This window comes from Mauremys mutica, chromosome 4 (assembly GCF_020497125.1).
Source record: "Mauremys mutica isolate MM-2020 ecotype Southern chromosome 4, ASM2049712v1, whole genome shotgun sequence".
Classification (NCBI taxonomy): Eukaryota; Metazoa; Chordata; order Testudines; family Geoemydidae; genus Mauremys; species Mauremys mutica.
Window position 1 is genome coordinate 125,687,057 of NC_059075.1, and position 21,076 is coordinate 125,708,132.

General features: G+C 63.9%; 1 protein-coding gene across 1 annotated transcript in view; it reads right to left on the reverse strand.

The window, feature by feature from the left end:
* CELSR2 (cadherin EGF LAG seven-pass G-type receptor 2) overlaps positions 1-21,076 on the reverse strand; it is a 63,117-nt gene that overhangs the window by 35,816 nt on the left and 6,225 nt on the right. The window contains exons 2-3 of the mRNA XM_045015104.1: positions 7,218-7,862; positions 1,055-1,277 (exon numbers count right to left, since the gene is read on the reverse strand). Of these exons, the coding sequence (XP_044871039.1) occupies positions 1,055-1,277; positions 7,218-7,862 (868 nt within the window). The remainder of the gene's footprint in view (positions 1-1,054; positions 1,278-7,217; positions 7,863-21,076) is intronic.

Genomic DNA, 21,076 nt, shown 5'->3' on the forward strand with positions numbered 1-21,076 from the left:
GGACTCCCTGGGAGCATTCTCTGAAATCTCCCAGTTCCACGTGCAGGGCCAGGGAGACGGGCAGAGCTACGGGGTGTCAATGCGGGGATGAGCCGATGGAGACCAGTGGCTCTCAATCTTTCCAGACTGTCCCCCTTAGGAGTCTGAGCTGCCTCGTGTACCCCACGTTTACACCTCCCTTCAAAACGACCTGCTGACAAACTCAGACATAAAAATACAAAAGGGTCACAGCCACTAGTACTGACACATGGCTGACTTTCTCGTTTTGACCATATAATTATCAAATAAATCAACTGGAATCTAAATCTTGTCCTTACAAGTCAGTGTAAAATACACAGAGCAGTACAAACAAGTCATCATCTGTATGAGATTTTAGTCTGTACTGACTTCGCTAGCGCTTTCTATGTAGCCTGTTGTAAAAAAAGGCAAAACTCTACACGAGTTGATGTACCCCTGGAAGATCTCCCACGTCCCCCTGGCTGAGAACCATTGGTGTAGGGAGAAGGGGGTTAGGTTTATAACTGGGAAAGGAGGGGCCGATGCTGCAAGGATGGGCTTTGCCTAAACCACAATGGACCCAGGTTGCTGGCGTGTCTAGTGGAGCAGTTTTTAAACTAAGTGCTAGGGAAGCTGACAGGTGTGGAGGAGCCAGTGGCCGGACAGAGACGCCCCTTAGGGGAGGAGCTATTATGGGGATTCTCTCTGTCCTAGTAAGGCGGGGAGGGGAGGAGCTGGGAAGGCCAGACTTGTGGGCAGGAAGGTGCTGAGTGGGTGGCGGGGGCAGGGGTGTGTGAATGGACTGTCCAGTTCACTGACAACACGGAGGACGAGCTGGGAACCCACCTCAGCCCCAGCACCGCAGAACCCTCGGCCCCAGGGTCCTCTGCCACTGACACGCAGGCGACGGCTTCCCACCCTGGGGCCAGCACTCATGTGAGGGTGATGGCCCCCAGATGAGGTGCCAGTCACCCAGCCCCCCCGGTCGGTGCCCCCCAGCACTCACGTGAGGGTGATGCCCCCGGATGAGGTGCCAGTCCCCGCCCCCGGCACTCACGTGAGGGTGACGGTGAAGTGGAAGCGCTGGCGCAGACCCCGGAAGGTGACGAAGGAGCGGGCAGGGAAGCTGCGGCTGCTCATCTCGCAGTAGGGCTTCTCGTAGTCCCCCGAGGGGCAGTCACACTTGAAGCCCCCGACCAGCAGGTTGGTGCAGGTGCCCCCGTTCTTGCAGACGCCCGGCGTGCAGCGGCCCAGGCGGGCATTCACCTCACAGTGCTCTCCTGCGGGCAGGGGCAGCTGTCAGGGGCAGTGCCAGGGACCCCCCCGCCCCAGGGCACGTGCTACTGGTCCCTGGCTGGCACTGAGAGCCAAGGGCACAGCACCCTGCTGCACCCAGCCCCCAGGAACTAATCGCCCTGCACCAGACAGCACCCCCGGTTCGAGCCCTCCCAATTCTCTGGCTCCCCAAAGGTCCCACCAGCCCCAAGCAGCTCCCCACTGCCACACACCTGGCACACACCGTCACGCCCGTGCCCAGCCAGCCCGGCGCACTGGGGTACCTGACCAAGCAGGGCGCAAGCTCCAGACCCCGCTCACAGCCAGGGGCTTGTCCTCGCACATGGCCCCCTGGGCTGGCAGCACTGGTACGTGGGCGTGGGGGGGAGTCTGCATAAAGCCAGGGGCACCACTGCCTGCCTGGCAAAGACCGTGGGGCACGAGGCCGGCTGGAGCCCAAAGGGACACGGGTTCTGCTGACAGACCCCAAGCTGGAGGCTGCCCGGCTGGAGCAATGCCGGGGAGCAGGCGCTCGCCCCGAGGCTGGGAAAGGGGATGCTGCGGGCACAGGGGGAGGAGCTGCGAGGCTCGCTGGAGTGAGGGCATGGTGAGTTAAAAGCAGGGCGGGGATGTGCACTTCTTGGGATGGGCAGGACGTAGGTGGCAGCACTTCAGCAGTGGAGGGAGGCCTGGGAAGCTGGGGCTGAGGCAGGCCAGAGGGCAGGAGACCCGAGCTCCCGGGTGAGAGGGGAGTGGGCAGGCAGTGTGGCCTGGAGCACTGACCTGCACTCAGAGGAGCTGAGTTCTGATCCTGCCTTTGGTAGGAGACCTTGGGTGAGTCCCCGCTGCTCTGTGCCTCAGTTTCCCCCAAACAGGGATAAGGACCCTGAGCGCCTTGTGACGCATTCAGAGCTCTACAGCTGGAAAACACCATTACCCCCCCTTAATCGAGACCCAGAGAGCTGGCCTGAATTTCGATTCCAGGGGTCCTGTGCAAGGTCCATCAGCTGTATGCGCGGCTGTGGTTGGCGGCTCTCCCTGCTGTCAAGCAGGCCCCTGAGCACACAGCAGATAAAATTTCCCAGGGAACAGAGGTCTGGGAATGCGCAGAGATGAAAGTGCTGCCCCGGGGCCCCAAACCCGTGGCTCAGCTACCCACCCGGCTTTGCTCCGCCTCGGGGGCACTAATGGGACGCTCATCCGACCAATCATACGCTGCACGCAGCCCAGCACCCTCCCAGCCCCTTAAACAGCAGGTGCTTTTAACCACCGCTATCCCGCTGCCTCCTGCCGCTCAGACAATAACCAAGCCGGTCACTTTCACTGCCCCCCTGCTGGGCTGCACCCCTGTAAGGGGGAGGGGCCTTGGCTGGGTACCAGCGCCAGCTTCCATGGGGACTGGCAGCATCTAGGGCACTGCTCGCCTGGCTTGTCTGTAAATCTAAGGGCCGAATTCTCAGCTGGTGCAAATTGGTGCAATGGGGCTGCACCAGCTTACACCAGCAGAGAACTGGGCCCACCCTTGATGTGCCAGCAGCCTGGAACCCTGCAGAATCTGGGATTAATGACAACGGCAGCTCTGCTCTATCTACACCTCCTGCTGTAAGCAGCCAGCGCGTTCCCAGCCCAGAGACCCTGCACACACCAGCCCCATGTTCCACTGCAGTCCCGCAGCCAGGAGACCCGACAACAAGAAGCCCTTGTGTACACAGTCCGGCTCGCACGACAGACCCAACAACAACAAGCCCGTCTGTACACAGTCCGGCTCACACAACAGACCTGACAACAAGCCCGTCTGTACACAGTCCGGCTCACACGACAGACCTGACAACAAGCCCGTGTGTACACAGTCCGGCTCGCACGACAGACCCGACAACAAAAAGCCCATGCACATGCCCGAAGTGGAGTAATCATTGTGGTGACCGTTTTATTGCCAAGGGGACGAAGCACTGAAGGGGCCTGGCTGAAATCTGCTTAGAGCTGGTAGTAGGGTGACCAGATGTCCCAATTTTATAGGGACAGTCCTGATTTTTGGGTCTTTTTTTTATATAGGCTCCTATTACCCCCCACCCCCGTCCCGATTTTTCACACTTGCTGTCTGGTGGAGCAGGTCACTCGTGATCACAGGCCAGCACGTGCTGCCGTTGTTTGCTGGCTCAGGGCCTTAGCCTGGTAACTGTGTGGGGCAGGGGCTGTCACTCCCTGTCTGCGCTGCGTCCACCCGATGGGGCCTCAACGTGCTGCTCGGCACCCACGTTTAGGGTGACCAGATGTCCTGATTTTATAGGGACAGGCCCGATTTTTGGGTCTTTTTCTTATATAGGCTCCTATTCTCCCCCCAACCCCCTCTCCCGATTTTTCACACTTGCTCTCTGGTCACCCTACCCAGGATCAATAACACTAATGGCCGGGGGCTGGGCTGGGGCTGCTGGCGAGGGACCCGGGAGCCAGTGCCTTGGGAAGTTGTAGATTTATGGCTGTTTCTATGGGAGGAGGCACCAGGAATCACCAAGAACCAGATTAAACATTTCAGCTGCAGCTAATACAAACTAACGTGTGAGGCGACCGCTTCGGCACCGCACTAATGCACGTGTGGGCGATGCGCCGGACAGGCAGGCCGGGGCCGGGGCCAGGACCAGGGGGTGGGATTGGTTTCTTTGCTATGACTTTGGCTGTCGAAGACACAGATTTTGAACAAGCGATTGCAAGATGTGCCCTGGGGCAGACTCCCCCCACAGAGCCAGGGATGCAGCTGGGACCATGGCCAGGCATGTGCCACGCAGAGACCGTCCCTGTGCCCAGGGCAGGGCAGGCAAGGAACTGGCACGTTGGGAAGTAACCCCCTGCCTTTTAGCATGGCTACTGAGAGGCACTTCGCCCTGCTGCATTATTCCAAACACCCCCGTCCCCCAGCTCCATCTTTTTAACTTCCTGAGCAGGCTGGCACCTCCCAGAGAGCCGCTTGGCTGGGCCAGTGTCTCCCTCCCCTATAGCTTGCTGTCTTTGGGGTTTCCCAGCAGGGCACTGGGAGGGGGAAATCTGCCGTGTGGCTCTACAGTTTCACCACAGGGCCACCTGTGTGCGGCGCACCAGGGATGCTGGGCACAGCCCAGACAAGCCTGGCTGGCGTGGATTGCAGGGGGCACAGGGTGCCCTGCAGAATGCACCCCCCCCCAGCCTGTGCCCAGGTCTCCTCAAAAGCCGGGGCAAGCGTTCAGAAGTGCTCAGCACCCAGCAGCTCCCATTGGGACCCTTCTCACTGGGGGTATTCTCCATTGCCCCAGTGGGGGAGGGGGATTCTCCAATCCCCCAGTGGGGGAGGGGAATTGTCCATTGCCCCAGTGGGGGAGGGGGATTCTCCATTGCCAGGGAGCTCACAGCTTTCTACAGTCCTGGGTCACACTTCCTTCAGCGCCATCACCCTGTCTACAGTTGAGGAAACTGAGGCACAGAGCAAGGCTAAAAAGAGAATTTGTGACCCAGCCAGGGAGAGAACCCAGGAGTCCCAAACCTCCGCCCCCACCCTGACACCACTTCCCTCTTAGAGCTGGGAAGAGAACCCAGGAGTCCTAGCTCCCAGCCCGCACTGCTGTAACACCAGGACCCGCCCCCCCATGTCTCTCCCAGAACTTTCCAGAACCCAGGAGTCCTTCCTGCAGCCATGTGTTCTAACCACTAGTCCCCACATCCCCATGTCCATCCCAGGTGATGGGGGGGGGAGGGCGGGTTACTGCGGTGCCAGCAGCCTCCTGGGGCAGGGCTAGGGGGCAGGCAGTGCGAGGGACACTGGGGGGGGGGTGCCAGGGCCTGGTTTACCGGAGTCCTGGGTCTGCAGTGGGTATCACAGGGGCACGCCAAGCAGTTTTGTCACCGCTGGAATTTGGGGGTCACTAGCTGCTGGGGTGCACAGGGATGGGGGGCTGGCAGCTGTGGAGCATGTCTGGGGGGAGGGAGGGTCTCTGGGAGGCTTTTCTGGGCCGGGCTGGGGGTGTCTGTCTGCAGGGTAATGGTTTGGGGGTTCACCCCTGGCACTGGAAGCTGGGACTCTCTAGGCAGGACTCCCTGGGGGGCCAGGCAGGTGGAGGGGCCCTTTGGGGTGGGGTGAAGTTGGGGTCACCAAGGGGTAGGAGTTTGGGGGCAGTCAGCGCACACCAGGGCAGTGCGCAGCCTGTGCTGGATGCCGCATAGCCTGCCCCTCAGCACCCCAAAGCCAGACACCCCCACATTTCACCCTCGTGTCACAGCCCTTTATGGCATCGAATTCGCTCCTCCCCCTCCCCTATCAGCGCCCCCCCACTCCTCCCACCACATCCCCAGTCCTCCCCCCAGAGGATTTCAGGAAGGATCTCCATTCCCAGCCTCTCCTCCTCCCACCCTAATGACCAGCTTCAGTTTCCAGGGAAACTGATGCTTCCCCCCCTCCCCCACCCTGAAAGGAACCCTGCCTCTCCCCTGCCTGCAGAAGGGAGTCCAGGCTGGCACTGGGATGACCCAGCTTGGGCCCAGGGGGATGCAGTGAGGGGTGTGGGGGAGCTGCTCCTCTGGCTCAGTGTCACCAGCTAACAGGGGCTCCTCAAGCAATAGGCCACTGGGGGCCCCGATCCCAGGGCAGCTGTGGAGAGCCCCCCCTCGCTCCCTCTCACCGCATGGCCAAGGTTCCTGGGGGCCCCTCGTAGCTCTGGGCCTGGCTGCCCCGGCCGTGGTGCTGAGCAGCTCTCGCAGCTACGCCACGAGCCCTGGCACACCAAGCGACCCCCAGGATCCCTCCCTGGGCAACGGCGCCCAGCCAGGCGCTGAGCCAGCCCAGCCGGTCACTGCCTGGGCACCACGCCACCCTCCAGCCTCCCCCTCCCCAGGCCGCAGGGCCGGGGGAGGCCAGGTCACGGGGTGGGTGGTGTCCCTGCGTGGGAGCAGGCCAGACACTGGGCGTGGGCAGCCCAAGCTCTTAGTCGGCGCTAAGAGGGGGCAGGGCAGGCCGGGAGCTCGGGATTAGAACAAGAGGCTGCTGCGTCCTCAGGCTGCGGCTGGGCGGCCCCACAGGTGGGGGTAGCCTGGCCAGTGCAGGAGGCTGCCCCACTCCATGGCCTGCCCCACGGCTCGCAGCGCGGCCTCCTGCAGAGCTCAGTGCTCCGGCCCCAGCTCCAGCCCCCGGAGAATCTACTCGCGGTGGGGACACTCCACCGCAGGGCTGGGGCTGGGGCAGAGACCCCGCCTCGGTAGGCTGACCAGAGAGCAAGTGTGAAAAATCGAGACGGGGTGGGGGGTAATAGGAGCCTATAAAAGAAAAAGCCCCAAATATGGGGACTGTCCCTATAAAATTGGGACATCTGGTCACCCTATGTCTAGGCCGTGGGCCTCAGGGACATGCCCACGGCCTGGGGGCACCCCCCCACAGGGACACACCCCTGCCCCATAGGGACACGCCCATGGCTCACAGGGACACGCCCCCCCAAGGGGACACACCCCCACCCCACAGGGACACACTCCTGCCCCATAGGGACACGCCCACCACCCAGGGGCACCCCCCCACAGGGACACACCCCTGTCCCATAGAGACATGCCTCCGGCTCACAGTGACATGCCCAACAGACATGAGATGTGGCCACTGCCCTGGGCTGGATTTGAACTAGTACCTTGAGGGGGGTGAAGGGGGTGAAGGTCTCCTCCATTCCCCAGCCCTCCGAGCCAGCCAGCAGAGGCCCCGGGACGTGGAGACGGATGGCTGGATGGGGATACAGAGCGGGGGTATGGAGGACGCTGGCCGGACAATACGGATGGGATGGCTGGACAGGGGCATGGACGGGGACAGACAGAGCGGGGGACGGCTGGAGATGGCCAGGTGGGGGTTCGGCTGGGGCTGACCGGACAAACAGATGCATGTGTAGGGACAGACAGAGGAGCCCTTTCTCCCCCCCTCCACCCCGCCTGGCCCCTCTCCCGCTCACCGGTGAAGCCGGCCTGGCAGTGGCAGGTGTAGCCGCCCTCCCGGCGGTGGCAGCGCCCATTGCGGCCGCAGGGGCTGGAGTAGCACAGGTCAATCTCACTCTCGCAGTAGTGGCCAGTGAAGCCGGCGGGGCAGCGGCAGCGCAGGCCGCTGACAGGGTGGATGGGCCGGAAGAGGATGGTGGTGGAGGCCAGGAAGGGCGCGGAGCTGTCAAAACGCAGCACGGAGACGCAGCGCATGTAGTTCTCGCAGGGCTCCCGCAGGCAGATGTTGTCGTCGAAGGGCAGCACCCGCTGCTCAGAGATGGCAGCCAGCAGCGTGCGGTTGAGGTAGAGCCGCTCCTGCAGGTCCTGGGAGGGGACGTAGCGGCCCCCGCGGGCCCCGCCCGGCAGCAGCACCGACAGGCTGACGTTGAGGATGTGGGCGGCTGGCACGTCCGTGTCGTTCTGGATGTTGAAGAGCACCACGTGGTGGCGGGGGGCTGAGAGCACAGCCGCCACCCCCTCCAGGAAGAGCGCCAGCAGCGGCGACAGGAACCGCTCCGGGGACATGTTCTCCAGGCGCAGCGTGATGCTGTTGGTCAGCATCTCGTCCGTGACGATGGTCACCTGCAGGGTGCACTGAGCTGCCACGCTGTGCACGCCGTCTGCCGAGAGACGAGGGCAAGGGGTGAACGGCGCCTGGAGGGGCTGGGGCTGAGCCTGCCACGGGAACAGGCTTTTTACAGCTCCAGAGTCCACCAGGGGCTGGGCTAGCAGGGGCTGTGGGTCAGGACTGAGAGACACCAGCAGAGCTGGGGGGTGGGGGAGCCCAGGGCTGGGCTGCCAGGGGCTGCGGGTCGGGAGTGAGGGACACCAGCAGAGCTGGGGGTGGCCATGGGCACACAGGGCACATGGGTTGTGTCTTCAAACAGGCCCCCAGGCAATGGCGCCCTCTGTGACCTCCAGCCTGCTGGTCTCCAGCCATGTCCGTCCTCCCCCCCCCAGCCCCCACGCAGCCCCTGCAAGGCCTGGAGCTCAGAAGGGGCATTTTGGCAGGTGCTCTCCGGCACATGAGGCCAACAGCTGTGGGCCCGCGGCCCGGGGCCAGCAAGTGCCAAGGCAGATGGCTGGCAGCCAACACCCAGTAGGAACCCCTTCCCCAGCAGCTGGGGGGCCTTTCTCACACGCTGGTCCTCACTGGGGGCTCCCTCAACTCCTAGCCCACGTCAGCCTGTGGCTACCAGGTTATGCCCCCTGGCTAGTCGGTATCTGCCTGGCTCCCAGCCCAGGGGACATGACAGACCACACTGCCAATCACTGACCAGCCTCACTGGAAACCCGACAAAATCCTGCTGTGCCAGGGTCTGAGGCTGTTTGCTACAAAAACCCTGGCACATACCCCCGGCCCAGCTCGGAGGGCACAAGGAATGCCCAGCACATACTCCACACAGACAGACAGCCCCAGCACATACCCCATCTAGAGAGGCAATCCCAGGCACAGCCCCTGGATGGATGGATGCCGGGCTCAGCCCCTGGACAGACAGACTCCTGGGCACAGGCCCCACCCGTCCATGGCCCCAGCCTGCCCTTCCTAAGCAGGGAACTGGGGGCGGCAAAGGGGGGCAGGAAGAGCAGCTGGCGGGGGGTGGTTCTCACCAGTGCACCACAGGCGGGCGGGTCAGCATCAGTCCTAGGTGACAGATGGGGAAACTGAGGCTCAGAGGAACGCAATTTGCCCCAGCTCACACAGCAGGTTGGGGGCAGAGCAGGGAATAGGACCCAAGAGTCCAAAGGCCCCATCATTGCTGCTTCTCCAGCATGAGGTTAATTCCCACTCCAGCTCCAAGGGCTGCCACCTGGGACAGACAGGGGGCAAGGGGGACGGGGAGAGGCCAGCAGGGGCTAAGCAGGGCATATGGAGTTGCTCTCTCATCTCCAGCCCCCCCGGAGCCGGTCTGCCCCCCCCCAACCCTCCCAGAGCCAGTCCGCCTTCACTGGCCCCCCGGAACCGGGCTGCCCCTCACACCCCCCCAACCCTCCCAGAGCCAGTCTGCCCTCACCGGCCCCCCAGAGCCGGTCTGTCCCCCCACTCCACCCTCCAGAGTCGGTCTGCCCTCACCAGGCTCTGCCCATCTCATCTGGGTCCAGCAGCTCAGCCCCGGCCGCACTCTGTGGCAGGTTAGTTCTGGCCACGGGAGTCGTCTCTCTTGCTGACCCCCAGGATTTAGCCTGCGCGAGTTGCCCCCGAACCCTGGGGGCACTGAGGGGAAGGGGCACATGCTGCACCAGGGGCTCATCACACTTACTCCATGCCATAGCAGTGAGGCCTCTCTGTGGAGAACCTCCCTCAAATAGAAGCAGTGTAGGGGCTATGACACACAGCTGAGCATCCAGCAGAGGGCAGCAGTCTCTGTCTCTCGCTCTTTCACACACACACCAGTTCATCACAACTCTTAGCACTATTTCAGCCAGGGATCTCAAAGCACCATGCAATGGCAGGTCAGTAGCATAACCCCCATTGGACAGCTGGGAAAACTGAGGCACAGCATGGGACAGTGACTCACCTGATGTCACCCAGGAAGTCAGTGCCAGAGTCCTGATCTAACCACTAGCCCTCCCATCCCCCCCAGAGCCAGGGACAGACCACAAGAGTCCTGACTCCCAGCCCTGTACTCAGTCCAGACCGCAAAAATCTGAAGCCACCTTCCTTAGGAATGGGGACTTTGCCCTGGTGCCAACATTCACATTCCCCCTTCCTCACGTGCGCCTCCCCACAGAGGTGGCTGCAGCCCAGCAGCACCGAGTCATCTGGGCAAGGAGCCACTCCTGGGCACTGTGACATTTCATTGTGGAAACGCAAGGTGAGGCTCCAGCACCATGAACTGAGCGAGGGGGGCTGAGCCGGGGGACTAACAGATGTCCCCGGGCAGGGCGAGGCGCTGAGGAGGGGTGCACACAGAGCCTGGAGAGCAGAGTTACACATCTGTGTGGTCCTGCCTGCCTGCCTGAGGCTGCAGAGAGCTGCCCCCAAACACCCATCTCAGGGTGATGTGAACTGCTCTCATTCACCGCTGCCAGTGTTCACTCTGAAGCCTGATGGTGACACGTTCAGTCCAGGCCTGGCTGCTTCACTGCTGCAGAATCTTTCTGCCCATCTGGGGTGGAGCCTGGATACATGTAAGAGGGGTCTGGGGCTGTGAGGGCAGAGCTTACAGGGGAAAGGCTTGAGGCCCTGGCATAGTCCATGGTCCTGTTTCCAAAGCTGTGGGGCCCTGGGGTCATGACCTCACCAAGAAGGTTAAAGGTCATCACCCCCACCAGGCTGCAGCAGAGAATGAAGAGGGGCTGCTTGGCCCCACAATGGCCCCACCTGACCAGTGGGAAGAATCATATAGAATATCATGGTTGGAAGGGACCTCAAGAGATATAGCCCAACCTCCTGCTCAAAGCAGGACCAATCCCCAAACGGCCCCCTTGAGGATTGAACTCACAACCCTGGGTTTAGCAGGCCAATGCTTAAGCCACTGAGCTATCCCTCCCCCCCCCGAAGGCCACACATAGGGAGCCCATGCCCATGCTTGCACCCCCCAACCTATAGAGCATGAGGGGACAGAGCAGCCTTGTCACACTCTCCTGCAGGAGATATTTACTGAGTGCCCAGCACCCAGCCCATGTCTATCTCAGCTACGTCCATCCTGGAATTCACTCCCCCAGCCTCAGCGCCCCCCCGCCCTCCAGGCCCCTGATTCTCCAGCCCCAGCAGGCTGATCTCCTCCCTCCAGCCCCTCCTCACCAGCCTCCCTCTCCTCCCAGACGGGACATTCCTGGGCCGAGCCCCCCCCCCGACACCCCACGCCCCGGAGCAGGCAGCTGTTGGCTCAGCAAACATGGGGCCCTGGGTGCCCAGCACCGAAGGGCTCTTCGGCTGGAGTGCGGATGCCTCAGATGCCTGGGGCAGGGGCTGACAAACACTCCTGGCCACAGGGGCCTTTTTCTCACTCCACACCAGGTGGCCTCCCTGGGCCTGGGATAGCAGGGGCTGCAGGTCAGGAGTGAGGGGCAGCTGTGGAGCTGTGTGTGTGGGGAGCCCAGCACTGGGGTAGCAGGGGGCTGCGGGTCAGGAGTGAGGGGCACCTGCGGAGCTGGGGGTGGGGGAGGAAGCCCAGGGCTGGGATAGCTGTGGCTGCGGGTCAGGAGTGAGGGACACCTGCGGAGCTGGTGGGGGCAGGGCTGGACTAGCAGGGGGCTGTGGGTCGGGAGTGAGGGGCACCTGCGGAGCTGGGCGGGGGGAGGGAGCCCAGGGCTGGGATAACAGGGGGCTGCGGGTTGGGAGTGAGGGGCACCTGTGCAGCTGTGTGTCAGGGGAGCCCAGGGCTGGGCTAGCAGGGGGCTGTGGGTTGGGAATGAGGGGCACCGGCAGAGCTGGGGGCTGGGGGGAGCTGGCTCTAGCAGACTCTCCTGAAATATGTACGTTTTCCCAGCTCTATTCATTGTTTGACAAAGGACAACGGCTGCCATGGCAACTACCAGCGCATCTCCCCTGCGCCCACAAGCAGGGCCCGGATCAGCAGAGCCTGGGCTGGGAACCCCTCCTCCTCCTGCTGCAGGGGCTGAGGGCAGTGCTGGCACCAGGCGCTGCCCCATCTCCCCCTGCTCCCTGGGGCACCATGCTAGGGCCCTTCCCTCCATCAGGCAGGGGAGCAGGGCCTGGCGAGGACAGCCCAGGCTGAGGGACTCTCGGGGCCCTGGGGGGCATAGCCCAGTCTGTCCTTCCCAGTCCCAACCCCAGGGCAAAGCCAGCTCTGTCTCAGGGCCCAGGCCTTGTACTGGGACAGCCTGTAACCCCAGCTCCTCCCTGTGCAGCCCCCGCTCAGTGGCCCAGGCCACACTGGGGTCACTGGTTTCTGTGCAGACACCTGGCCTGCGCTGAGCCCCAGCGAGCGCATTACACGCAGGGCCCAGCAAACAGAGCACAGATGGTACCAGCCTGCACTGGAGTGGGACCAGCAGCCCAGAGACAGAAGGTTCTGCTGGCCCAAGGCTGGGCCTGGCTGGACCGGGGGGTGATGCCACATCCCTGTGCCCCTCATCTTCTCCTGCTGGGTCTGACGCCAGGGGTATGTCCCGGAGCACAGGCCTCTGCCCAGTGAACCAGCCCTGCACTGGCTTCCTGGTAATCCCCCCAGCGCAGTTCCCAATTGCCCAGCCTGGGTGGCTCCAGTGCCAGGCCAGGCCCAGCGTCTCACTGGGTCTGCGCAGCCTCACAGAGCTTCCCCCTCAGCCACATCAACTTGGAGCTCATGCGCCAGCATGAGGCGTCTGCTCGGCTCCCCAGCACACAGGGGTTCAGTGAAAAGCTGGGCTGAGTCCGCAGGGGTTCGGAACAGCCCAAACCCAGCTAGAGACAATGGCTGGGCGCACACAAGGGTCCCCCTAGCCCCCAGCCTGCCACAACTCTGCCAGTTCCCCTCAGTCCCGATCCGCAGCCCCTGCTAGCCCAGCCCTGGGCTCCCCACAGCTCTGCTGGTGCCCCTCACTCCCGACCCGCAGCCCCTGCCCGCCTCAGCTCTGCCGGTTCCCCTCACTCCTGACCCGCAGCCCCTGCTAACCCAGCCCTGTCGGTTCCCCTCACTCACGACCTGCAGCCCCTGCTAGCCCAGCTGGGATCCCCCCAGCTCTGCCGGTTCCCCTCACTCCTGACCCGCAACCCTGCTAGCCCAGCCCTGCCCCACTCAGCTCTGCCGGTTCCCCTCAGTCCCGATCAGCAGCCCCTGCTAGCCCAGCCCTGCCCTCCTCCCCTGCCCCACCCTGCTGGGGCCAGAACAAGAAGCATGGGTGTAAATTGCAGTGAGGCCGGTTTAGGCTGGAGCGGAGGAAAACACCCGCCAGGGCAGTCCCACCCCGGGAAGCTGTGGGATCCCTGTCATGGGGGGCTGAGTCCAGGCTGGACAAATGCCTGTCGGGGTGGTGGAGGTTCCCTTGGCCCTGCCTCAGCGCAGGCTGCTGGGCTCAGTGACCTCCATGCAGGGGCAGCTCTAGCCATTTCACCACCCCAAGCACGGCGGCACGCCACGGGGGGCGCTCTGCCAGTCGCCGGTCCCGCGGCTCCGGTGGACCTCCTGCAGACATGCCTGAGGATGCTCCACCAAAGCTGCGGGACCAGCGGACCCTCCGCAGGCACGCCTGCGGGAGGTCCACCAGAGCCACCCGCTGCCCTCCCGGCGACCGGCAGAGCGCCCCCCGTGGCATGCCGCCCCAAGCACGCGCTTGGCGTGCTGGGGCCTGGAGCCACCCCTGCCTCCGTGGCCCCTCCAGTCCCACCTCTCTGTGATCCAACGGCCATTTGGGGAATATGCCCAAACCCAGCGTCGCTCCACATGCCAGCCCAGCAGGATTCCAACCCAAGTGTCCAGGGACTAACGGCCAGTGCTCAAGCCCCACAACCTCCCAGCTCAGCCTTCTAACCTGCCCCATGGGGGCCCTGCCAGCCACCTATGGCCCGGTGACTGGTGCTGCCAGCCCCACACTGCCAAGCAGCTGCCGGCCCTGGCCCCTCTGAGACATGGCCCCGGGGAGGGTAGGCAGGCGAGGGAGTGGGAGCGCGCCCCGCTGCCCTCGGCCCCCCGCGTGCCCAGCTCCTGCCCAGCAGCCTGTGGCTCTGGCTGGCTGCTCTGGGTTGCCATGGTGGCGGCAGGAAAGAGCCAGCTATGTAGGGGAGGCTTTTGTTCCTTGCTCGGTTCTCTTCTCTCTGACTCACGAGACAAACGCCCCCTTCCCCGGGCAGCAGGACGCTCAGCCTGGGGGGGGGGAAGCAGCTGGGGGAGGGGGGAGGCTGCAGGGGTGGCAAGGGACTGGGGGGCCCGCGGGGAGCTGGGGAAGGGGCTCTGGGGTGAGCGGGGGAAGGTGACAGATGGGAAGCTGAAGGGGGGTCAGGGGCTGAGGGTGGGGAGCTGGGGGATGCGCTGTGGAGCTGGCAAGCAGGAAGGCCAGTGGGGGAGGGGAGAGGAGGGGGAGCTGCCCCCATTCTCTAGTCCCCAGCTCATTCTTCCGCTTTCTGACCTGGTGCCCCGAACCCCTTTGTGCCCGGCTGCCCCTGCCCCGCCCTCACCCGCCCTGCCTTTGTGCCGCTGTGCTGGAGAAGAAAGGGCTCCTCCCACACCCCCAGTCTTCCCCTCCTCTGGAGGGGTCACAGGGACGTGGCTGCAGCTGGATCCTCTGGCACCAGACCCGGGGTGGGGTGGGGTGGGGAGCTGAGTGATGCAGGTCCCCATGTGGATCACCATGGAGACAATGGCCCCATGGTGATTCCCCCAGCAGGCACCCACCGGGCAGGGACCATCTGGGGCATCAGCCCCCTCCACGTGTCCTTCCCATGTGGCCTTAGGCCCCGCCAGCCCCACACTAGCCTCAGACACATGGGGGGGGCAGACTCACTGACTCCAGCTCTGGCTGGTTACACCCCAAGGACATCCCCCCCAATCTCTCCTGCCAGCCCCCCACTCTGTGACCTTCCCCCCAGACATGCTGGGTCCTGCACTGGCCTACCCCACGCGGTACCATGCGAGTCTCTGGGGGCCTGGACGCTGGGGGCCCCTGGCAGAAGAGAGGTTTCTTGCTGGACTCAGACCAGGCCGTTGTCAGGCACAATGCCGGGCTGGGCAGGCCGACAGAGCTGGGCCCGAGGCCTCTGTGCCCAGCTCAGGACTTGGCTGCACCAGCGCTCGAGGGATTAAAGGAGGGACCCCAACGCCCTGAACCCCTCCCACTTCAGACCCCAGGGGTGTAAACCCCCCCAGCCCCAGGTGCCCTCTGTGAGCAGGGGGGCAGTGGAGCCCCAGGATGGCATCAAGGGCACCCCCGGCCCATGCAGCTGGCAGCTAATGTACAGTCGCAGGCCTGGCCAGGCTGGGGAGAGATAACAGCACAGTTGAGTTACCGGAGGGTGGGTGTCTCCCTGCTGCACCCCACACAGTCCACTGCCGAGACCGGCTCCGCCAGTGCCACTCCTGCCCGCCCGAAGCCAGAGGGGCAGGAACCATTAACAATCCAGGAGGAACCCTGCCTGTGCCCCCCACAGCACAGCATCCCCCTCAGCACCCTACCTACACCCCCTACAGCACAGACCCCCCCGACAGTGCCCCACACTGCCTGGGGGCAGCTGCCTCCGGGACACCAAGGATCAGCCCCGACTGGCGCACAGCCCTGACTCTGGGGTGGAGCAGAGGTGTAAATACCTGTGCCCAGGCCAGGCCACACAGGCAGGAGCTGGGCTGGGACACGAAGGGTTATTTTGGCTTCCAGGTGTCAGCAAGACACTGGGATGGGCCAGAGCTAGGTGAACGGGGCCAAGCTCAGAGACCAGGCTACGGACCCAATATCCCCCTTCCAGCTCCAAAACTCAGCCAGCCCCTCCCCCAGAGCCAGTTCCCAACCAGCCCCCTCAGCCAACCCTCACCCCATGGCCATGCTCCCCATGAACAAAGGGGGCCCCTCATTCCAGGGGTGCAAGGCAGAGGTGGTTGGGGGCACAGCGAGGGGAACCCACAGCACCACCCAGGAACGACTTCATGTCCCCCCGATCCCACCCTGCGCATGGCACCTGCAACCCCCCCCCTTCAGTTCAGTAGGGCCCATCTGCCTCCGGTGCCCTGCGCTGCTCCCCAGCCCAGGGTCTAAGCCTCTCTCTCCCCGTCACGCTGCAGGGAGATGGGGTCTGGACCTTGGGACACAAAGCTTCACAGCCAGGACACTCCACAGGCCCCAGACTCAGCAGCCAGGGATGGAAGGTCCAGCCCATTTCCCACCCAGTGCCTGGCTGGCTGGTGCCAGGTGGGGGCATGGACCTGGGGCTGGTGAGGGATATAGCACCAGTGGACCTTATGTTATGAAGGAGCCTGTGATTGCTGGGAGCCATGGAGAACCCGCAGGGAAATCAAGGGGCTCTGTCTGTTTCACATCCTACGGGAGGGCGATGAGCGGCCAGGCCACGCCGGGGGGAAGGGGACGCGGCCAGGTGGAGCCAGGCTGCGGTTTTGTGACACCGAAGGCTTGGGGGGAACTGGAGGGAGGCCAGCAGGGAAGGGTACAATTATCCCAAATCCCTGGCTCCAGACCCCTCAGAGCAGCAGCAGCACAAGCCCCTGCCCTGGCCTTGCCTTTGGGTGGGACTGTGCTGGCCAGGAGCCAGGGATCAGAGTTGACCCACACACCCAGGTCCCTGCAAGGTAGGCCCAGGACCTGCTCCCACCAGGAAAGCTGGCTGCCATCACTCTTAGTGCCTAGTGCTGAGCCAGCAGCTGAGCATCGCTTCATGGGGGGGGCGTGTAGCAGCACACACAGGCCAACGCTTAGGAAACTGAGGCACGGGGAAGGGCCAGCATGAGTCTTATGGTGGTGACTGTTACATTACTGGTGGGGCACTGCATCGCTCCTTCAATGCCAACCCCATGCCAGCAGGCTGGCACAGGGCACTGGGATCGGGCCCAGACTGCAGAGCCTATCCTCTCGGGGCACCGGTTCAAAGCCAGCTGGGGTCAGCAGTGGCTGAATGTTATCGCATCTCTGAGCCGCTTAACTGCCCCTTCCCAGGGCTGAGCCCCTGCTGCCAGCGCCCCGCACAGCCCCAGCTGCTAGGGTGACATGGACACAAACCTCAGGCCTGAGAAGGGCAGCGGAGGGGCAGAGTTCTGCTAGCGCTAGAGGCACAGCAGAGAGAACAGGGGGCTGGACACGGGGGCAAACAGGCCTCGGTAACAAATTGCCCCCAGGGCAACCTGGGCCACAGGGGCAGCTGGGCCTGCTCAGGTCCCAGCTTAGCCAGAGGATTGGGGTTAGGGGGAGCATGGGGATGGGGGAGCCCCTTCCATGGGGAGGGGCTGCTCAGTAAGGGGCAGGGGATGCTGCAGGGGGCCCGGCTCTCCGCGAATGGCAATGGCCAGTCAGGGCGGCCTTGCCCTGCAGGGCTGGAAGAAAGGCAAGACACAGAGGCTGTGTGGCTGGCGGGAGGAGCCTGCCAGGCATTGACCAGCCCGGTTCCTGTCAGGCACCGGCCAAGCTGGAGGGGATGGGGACAGGTTTGGTGCCGGCCAGCCCCTGACATACACACACAAGCCCAGGGCAGTGTCCCAGGGGACATTGGGGTTCCCCACAGTGTCTGCTCTCTCCAGACACCAGCGAGGCCCTGGGGAAGGTGAGAGCCTGGCAGGCCAGGGGTTCCAGCCAAAATCGGGGCATTTCAGTGACAGAAAAGCAGCAGCCCAACCAACTCTCGCTCTCCCCAGCTGGAGCATTGTCTGACAAGTCCACCTCCCCAGCCAGCCAGATCCAGCCGGTGCTCAGCAGGGCCTGGGCAGCATCTGAACAAAGACCAAGCTAAACAGGCCAGCTCAGCACAATGAGTGGCTCCACCAGAGGCCGGCACATGGCCATTGCCGCACTGCTCAATGCTGCAGCCTGGACGTGCTGGGCCCTCAGGAGTCGCCCCCACTGCCGGGAGCCAGGCTCAGTCTCACCCCAGCAAAGGGCCCCGCGACTCAGCCTGCTGGTCGCTGCTCTGGACTCAGAGCAGGGGGAGAGGGAGGCAGGGCTCAGCAAAGGGTTGGAGGTCAGTGGAGACGTGCAGGCAGGAAGGGCCTGGCCCCCGTGTGCCCACTGATGGGCACAAGCTGAGCAGGACCCAGGCAGTGGCAAGACTCGGGTGCCCTCGGTTCAGTGCACAACGTGATTCAAGCAGCACCTGATTGGCAGGTGGCCCAGAGATCCCAGCGCTGCCCTGAGCTTCGCACCTGGGGCTGGGCTCCAGCCCTTCCTTTCCTAGGTGGCAGAACCCCCCCATACCCCACCGCGCCCTCGGTGGGCTGAGGTCAGTGGGGATCACATCTGTCCTGAGCACCCCTCTTCTGGGTCCACCCCACCCCTGCCCTACAGTGGAAATGGTTCACTCTGGGTGGGAGGGTTTCCAGGGAAGGACAAGCATGCCAATCCCCCCCTGAGCCTCACAAGAGGGAGTGGGAGCCCCCCCAATTTCCTCCCCAGCCCCCAGCACTGGCCAGCCCCATGCAGACAGCTCCCCCAACCCTGTCCAGACCAGGTATCAGGGCATGTGTCAGGCACCCAACAGAGCAGAGGATCCCCTCCCTGGCACTGCCAGTGTGCCACCTCCCAGCCTGCCGGAGCCCCGGGGTCTCTGCCACTCATCGCCCAGCTGCCCATAGCACAAGGACACAACCGAGTGGCCACCCACACAGCTTCAAGGCCCACCCAGCCACTCTCCAGTCTGGGCCCTGGGAGCTCTCAGCCCTTCCTCCTTGGCTCACCCTTTGTGGGCCCAGGCCACAGCCCCCGCCCTGCCCCTCGGCTGGAACAGAAATACTGCCTTTGCACAGGGGCCATGCCCCCTTACCACCATATGCAGCGCCCTGGGGTCCCCCAGACCACTGCCCCCCATAGACACGCACGTCGCTCCAGCCGGCAGCGGGAACACAACCCCCAATGTTCTGCTCCTTGCCAGATGCTTGATAAACAGCCACTAAGAGCCTCCACCCTGACAGGTGACTTCATCCTTATGTCAGCAGTGGGGAAACTGAGGCACAGAGCATCAATGGCTGTCAGAAACAGAACCCAGGAGTCCTGACTCCCAGCTCCTCTGCACTAGACCCACTTCCCTCCTAGAGGCAAGGAGAGAACCCAGGCATCCTGATGCCCACTACCCTGGCTCTAGCTACCAGACTCCATTCCCATCCCAGAACTGGGAACAGAACCCAGGAGTCCTGACTCCCAACTCTCCCCTCTCCTGATCTAACCCACTGGACCCCAGGGCCCCAGACCTTGGTGAGCCACATGTCACATCCAGCCCCCCTGCCATGTCTCACCATGCCCCCCAGCCTGGCTGGACCCACATGCCCATTTCCCACAGGAACGTGGGGAGAAAAGCTCTCATCTTCACAGCCATCTGGCAGGAAGGAACCACTCTGGGGCACGGCCCCGGGCCCTGCCTGGGGAGGAGACCTCCCAGGGCATCACAACTTGGGATGGGTTTGCCACCCCCCACCCCCCACCCCCCTTCTCAGCTCCCTGATCTACCTGTGAACAGGGCTGGGCTCTGGGGTGCCCTCCAGCCTGACACCTCAGCATGTCCATCGCCCTCCTCCCAGCTCCTGCAAGCTGCTCCATGGTGTGGCTGCCCTGGGCACCTGGGGGCTGGTCCCTTTCCTGGGGGGAACGGGCATCCCTCTGCTCAGCTCCAGGTCATACAAGCCTTCACTTTGCCCAGCCCAGGTGAGCTCTTCCCAGCCCCGCAGACTGTGCCAACACCACCTTCCCCTGCCAGCCCACCAGTGCTGCCTCATGAAGTGGCTGATGAGGCAGGTCCGAGGGCAGCGCCAGATGCCTGGGGGAGGGGCCTCGCTGGGGTGCCGGATGCCCCTGACCTATTTCACGTCTCTCCAGCGGCTTATGGCAGCAATCTGCTTCTTCCCATTCAAGGCTCCTGTGCCCCCCTTGCCCCACCCCCTCCTAAGCCATATAGGTCGAGCTGGGCTAAGCTCCTGGCTTCTCAGCCCACCAATCCCCTGGGCCGCCCCCCAGTGCCCCTCTTCCCTCGGTCGCAGCCCTCACCCAGAGTAGGGCCAGGCAGAGGCGCTCCCAGGGCTCCGTGAACAGCTCGTGGGCGGCCAGGCCTCTGCCTGCAGCCCCAACAGCAAGCAGATGGCTCGAGTGTCTTAGCTGCCACCAAGCCGCCGCCACCCCTCAGCCCCCACTCACTCTCCTGGGCTTTGCACTGGGGCAGATGCAGCCATGCCCCTGGCTTAGGGGAGCAGCAGGACGAGTGTGATGGTCGGAGGTGCATCCCCTGGGAACACAGGGACACAGCTGAAAACTGCTGGGCTATTCCACGCAGCTTGGAGCTGGCCCAATGGGAGGAGCTGCGGGTCAGGATGGAGGGGGGACAGCATAGCAAGTCCTTCCTCAGAGCGCCAGTCACTGGCCCCACAGCCCCGGCTCTCTCCCCCAGCCCCATGCACCAGGCAGCGGAGGGGTGGGGGGGGTGCTGTCCACCCCACTCCTCCAGGCTGGCCCCAGTGGGCTACTCCCACGTCCCGCTGGTGGAGACAGGCCCCTTGCAGGGACGCAAGGGGACAAGGTGTTTTCGGGCTCAGCTCCTGTGGAGAGGCTCAGGCCCAGACCCCCAAAGGCAGGTAGGCACCTGACTCACAGTGGGCTCTAGCGCCGGTTCTCCCCCCAGCCCCAATCAACCCCCTCACCTAATGCATGGACGGGCTCCCAGCCCCTTCCTCAGGCTCGTCCCCAGCTGGGCACCACCCCCCGAGCCAGGCTGGTGGTAGGGCTGGGGGGCGGCGGCTCCCCCTCTGCATCTGCCAGGAGAGGCGCCAGCCCCACCCCCTTGGCAGCAGGGCTCGGCTGCGTCTCCCGGGGCCGGCCCAGCCTGAGCCCGGGGCAGGGGCGCTGACAGGAGGTTAAAGCTGCCGCATGTCTGAGCTATTGACACCTCGCAGCACAGCCCCAGCTGGGACCTCCCTGGCAGAGGGCCCAGCTGCGACTGCGCTAATCACCAGCCCCCCTCCAGCGAGAGCGGCCCCAGCCCAGCGCCTACCTGCTCGGATCCCTCCCCCAGCCCAGCAGGTGCACAGTGTGCCCCCCATGGAGAGGCTAATTGCAGGACTCAGGCACAGCTGCTCCCCAGCCGCCCGCAGCCGGCAGCTGCAAGCTGGTCCCGGCGGGCTGGCCCCAGAGCAAACCTTCGGCAGCATTAAGGAGGGGCCCCTCAGTTGCAGGGCTCCAGCAGGGCCCTCTCCCCACGCTGCTGGCAGCTGGCAGGTCAGGTGGGTGAACACCTCCTGCTGCAGTGGGGAGATACCCC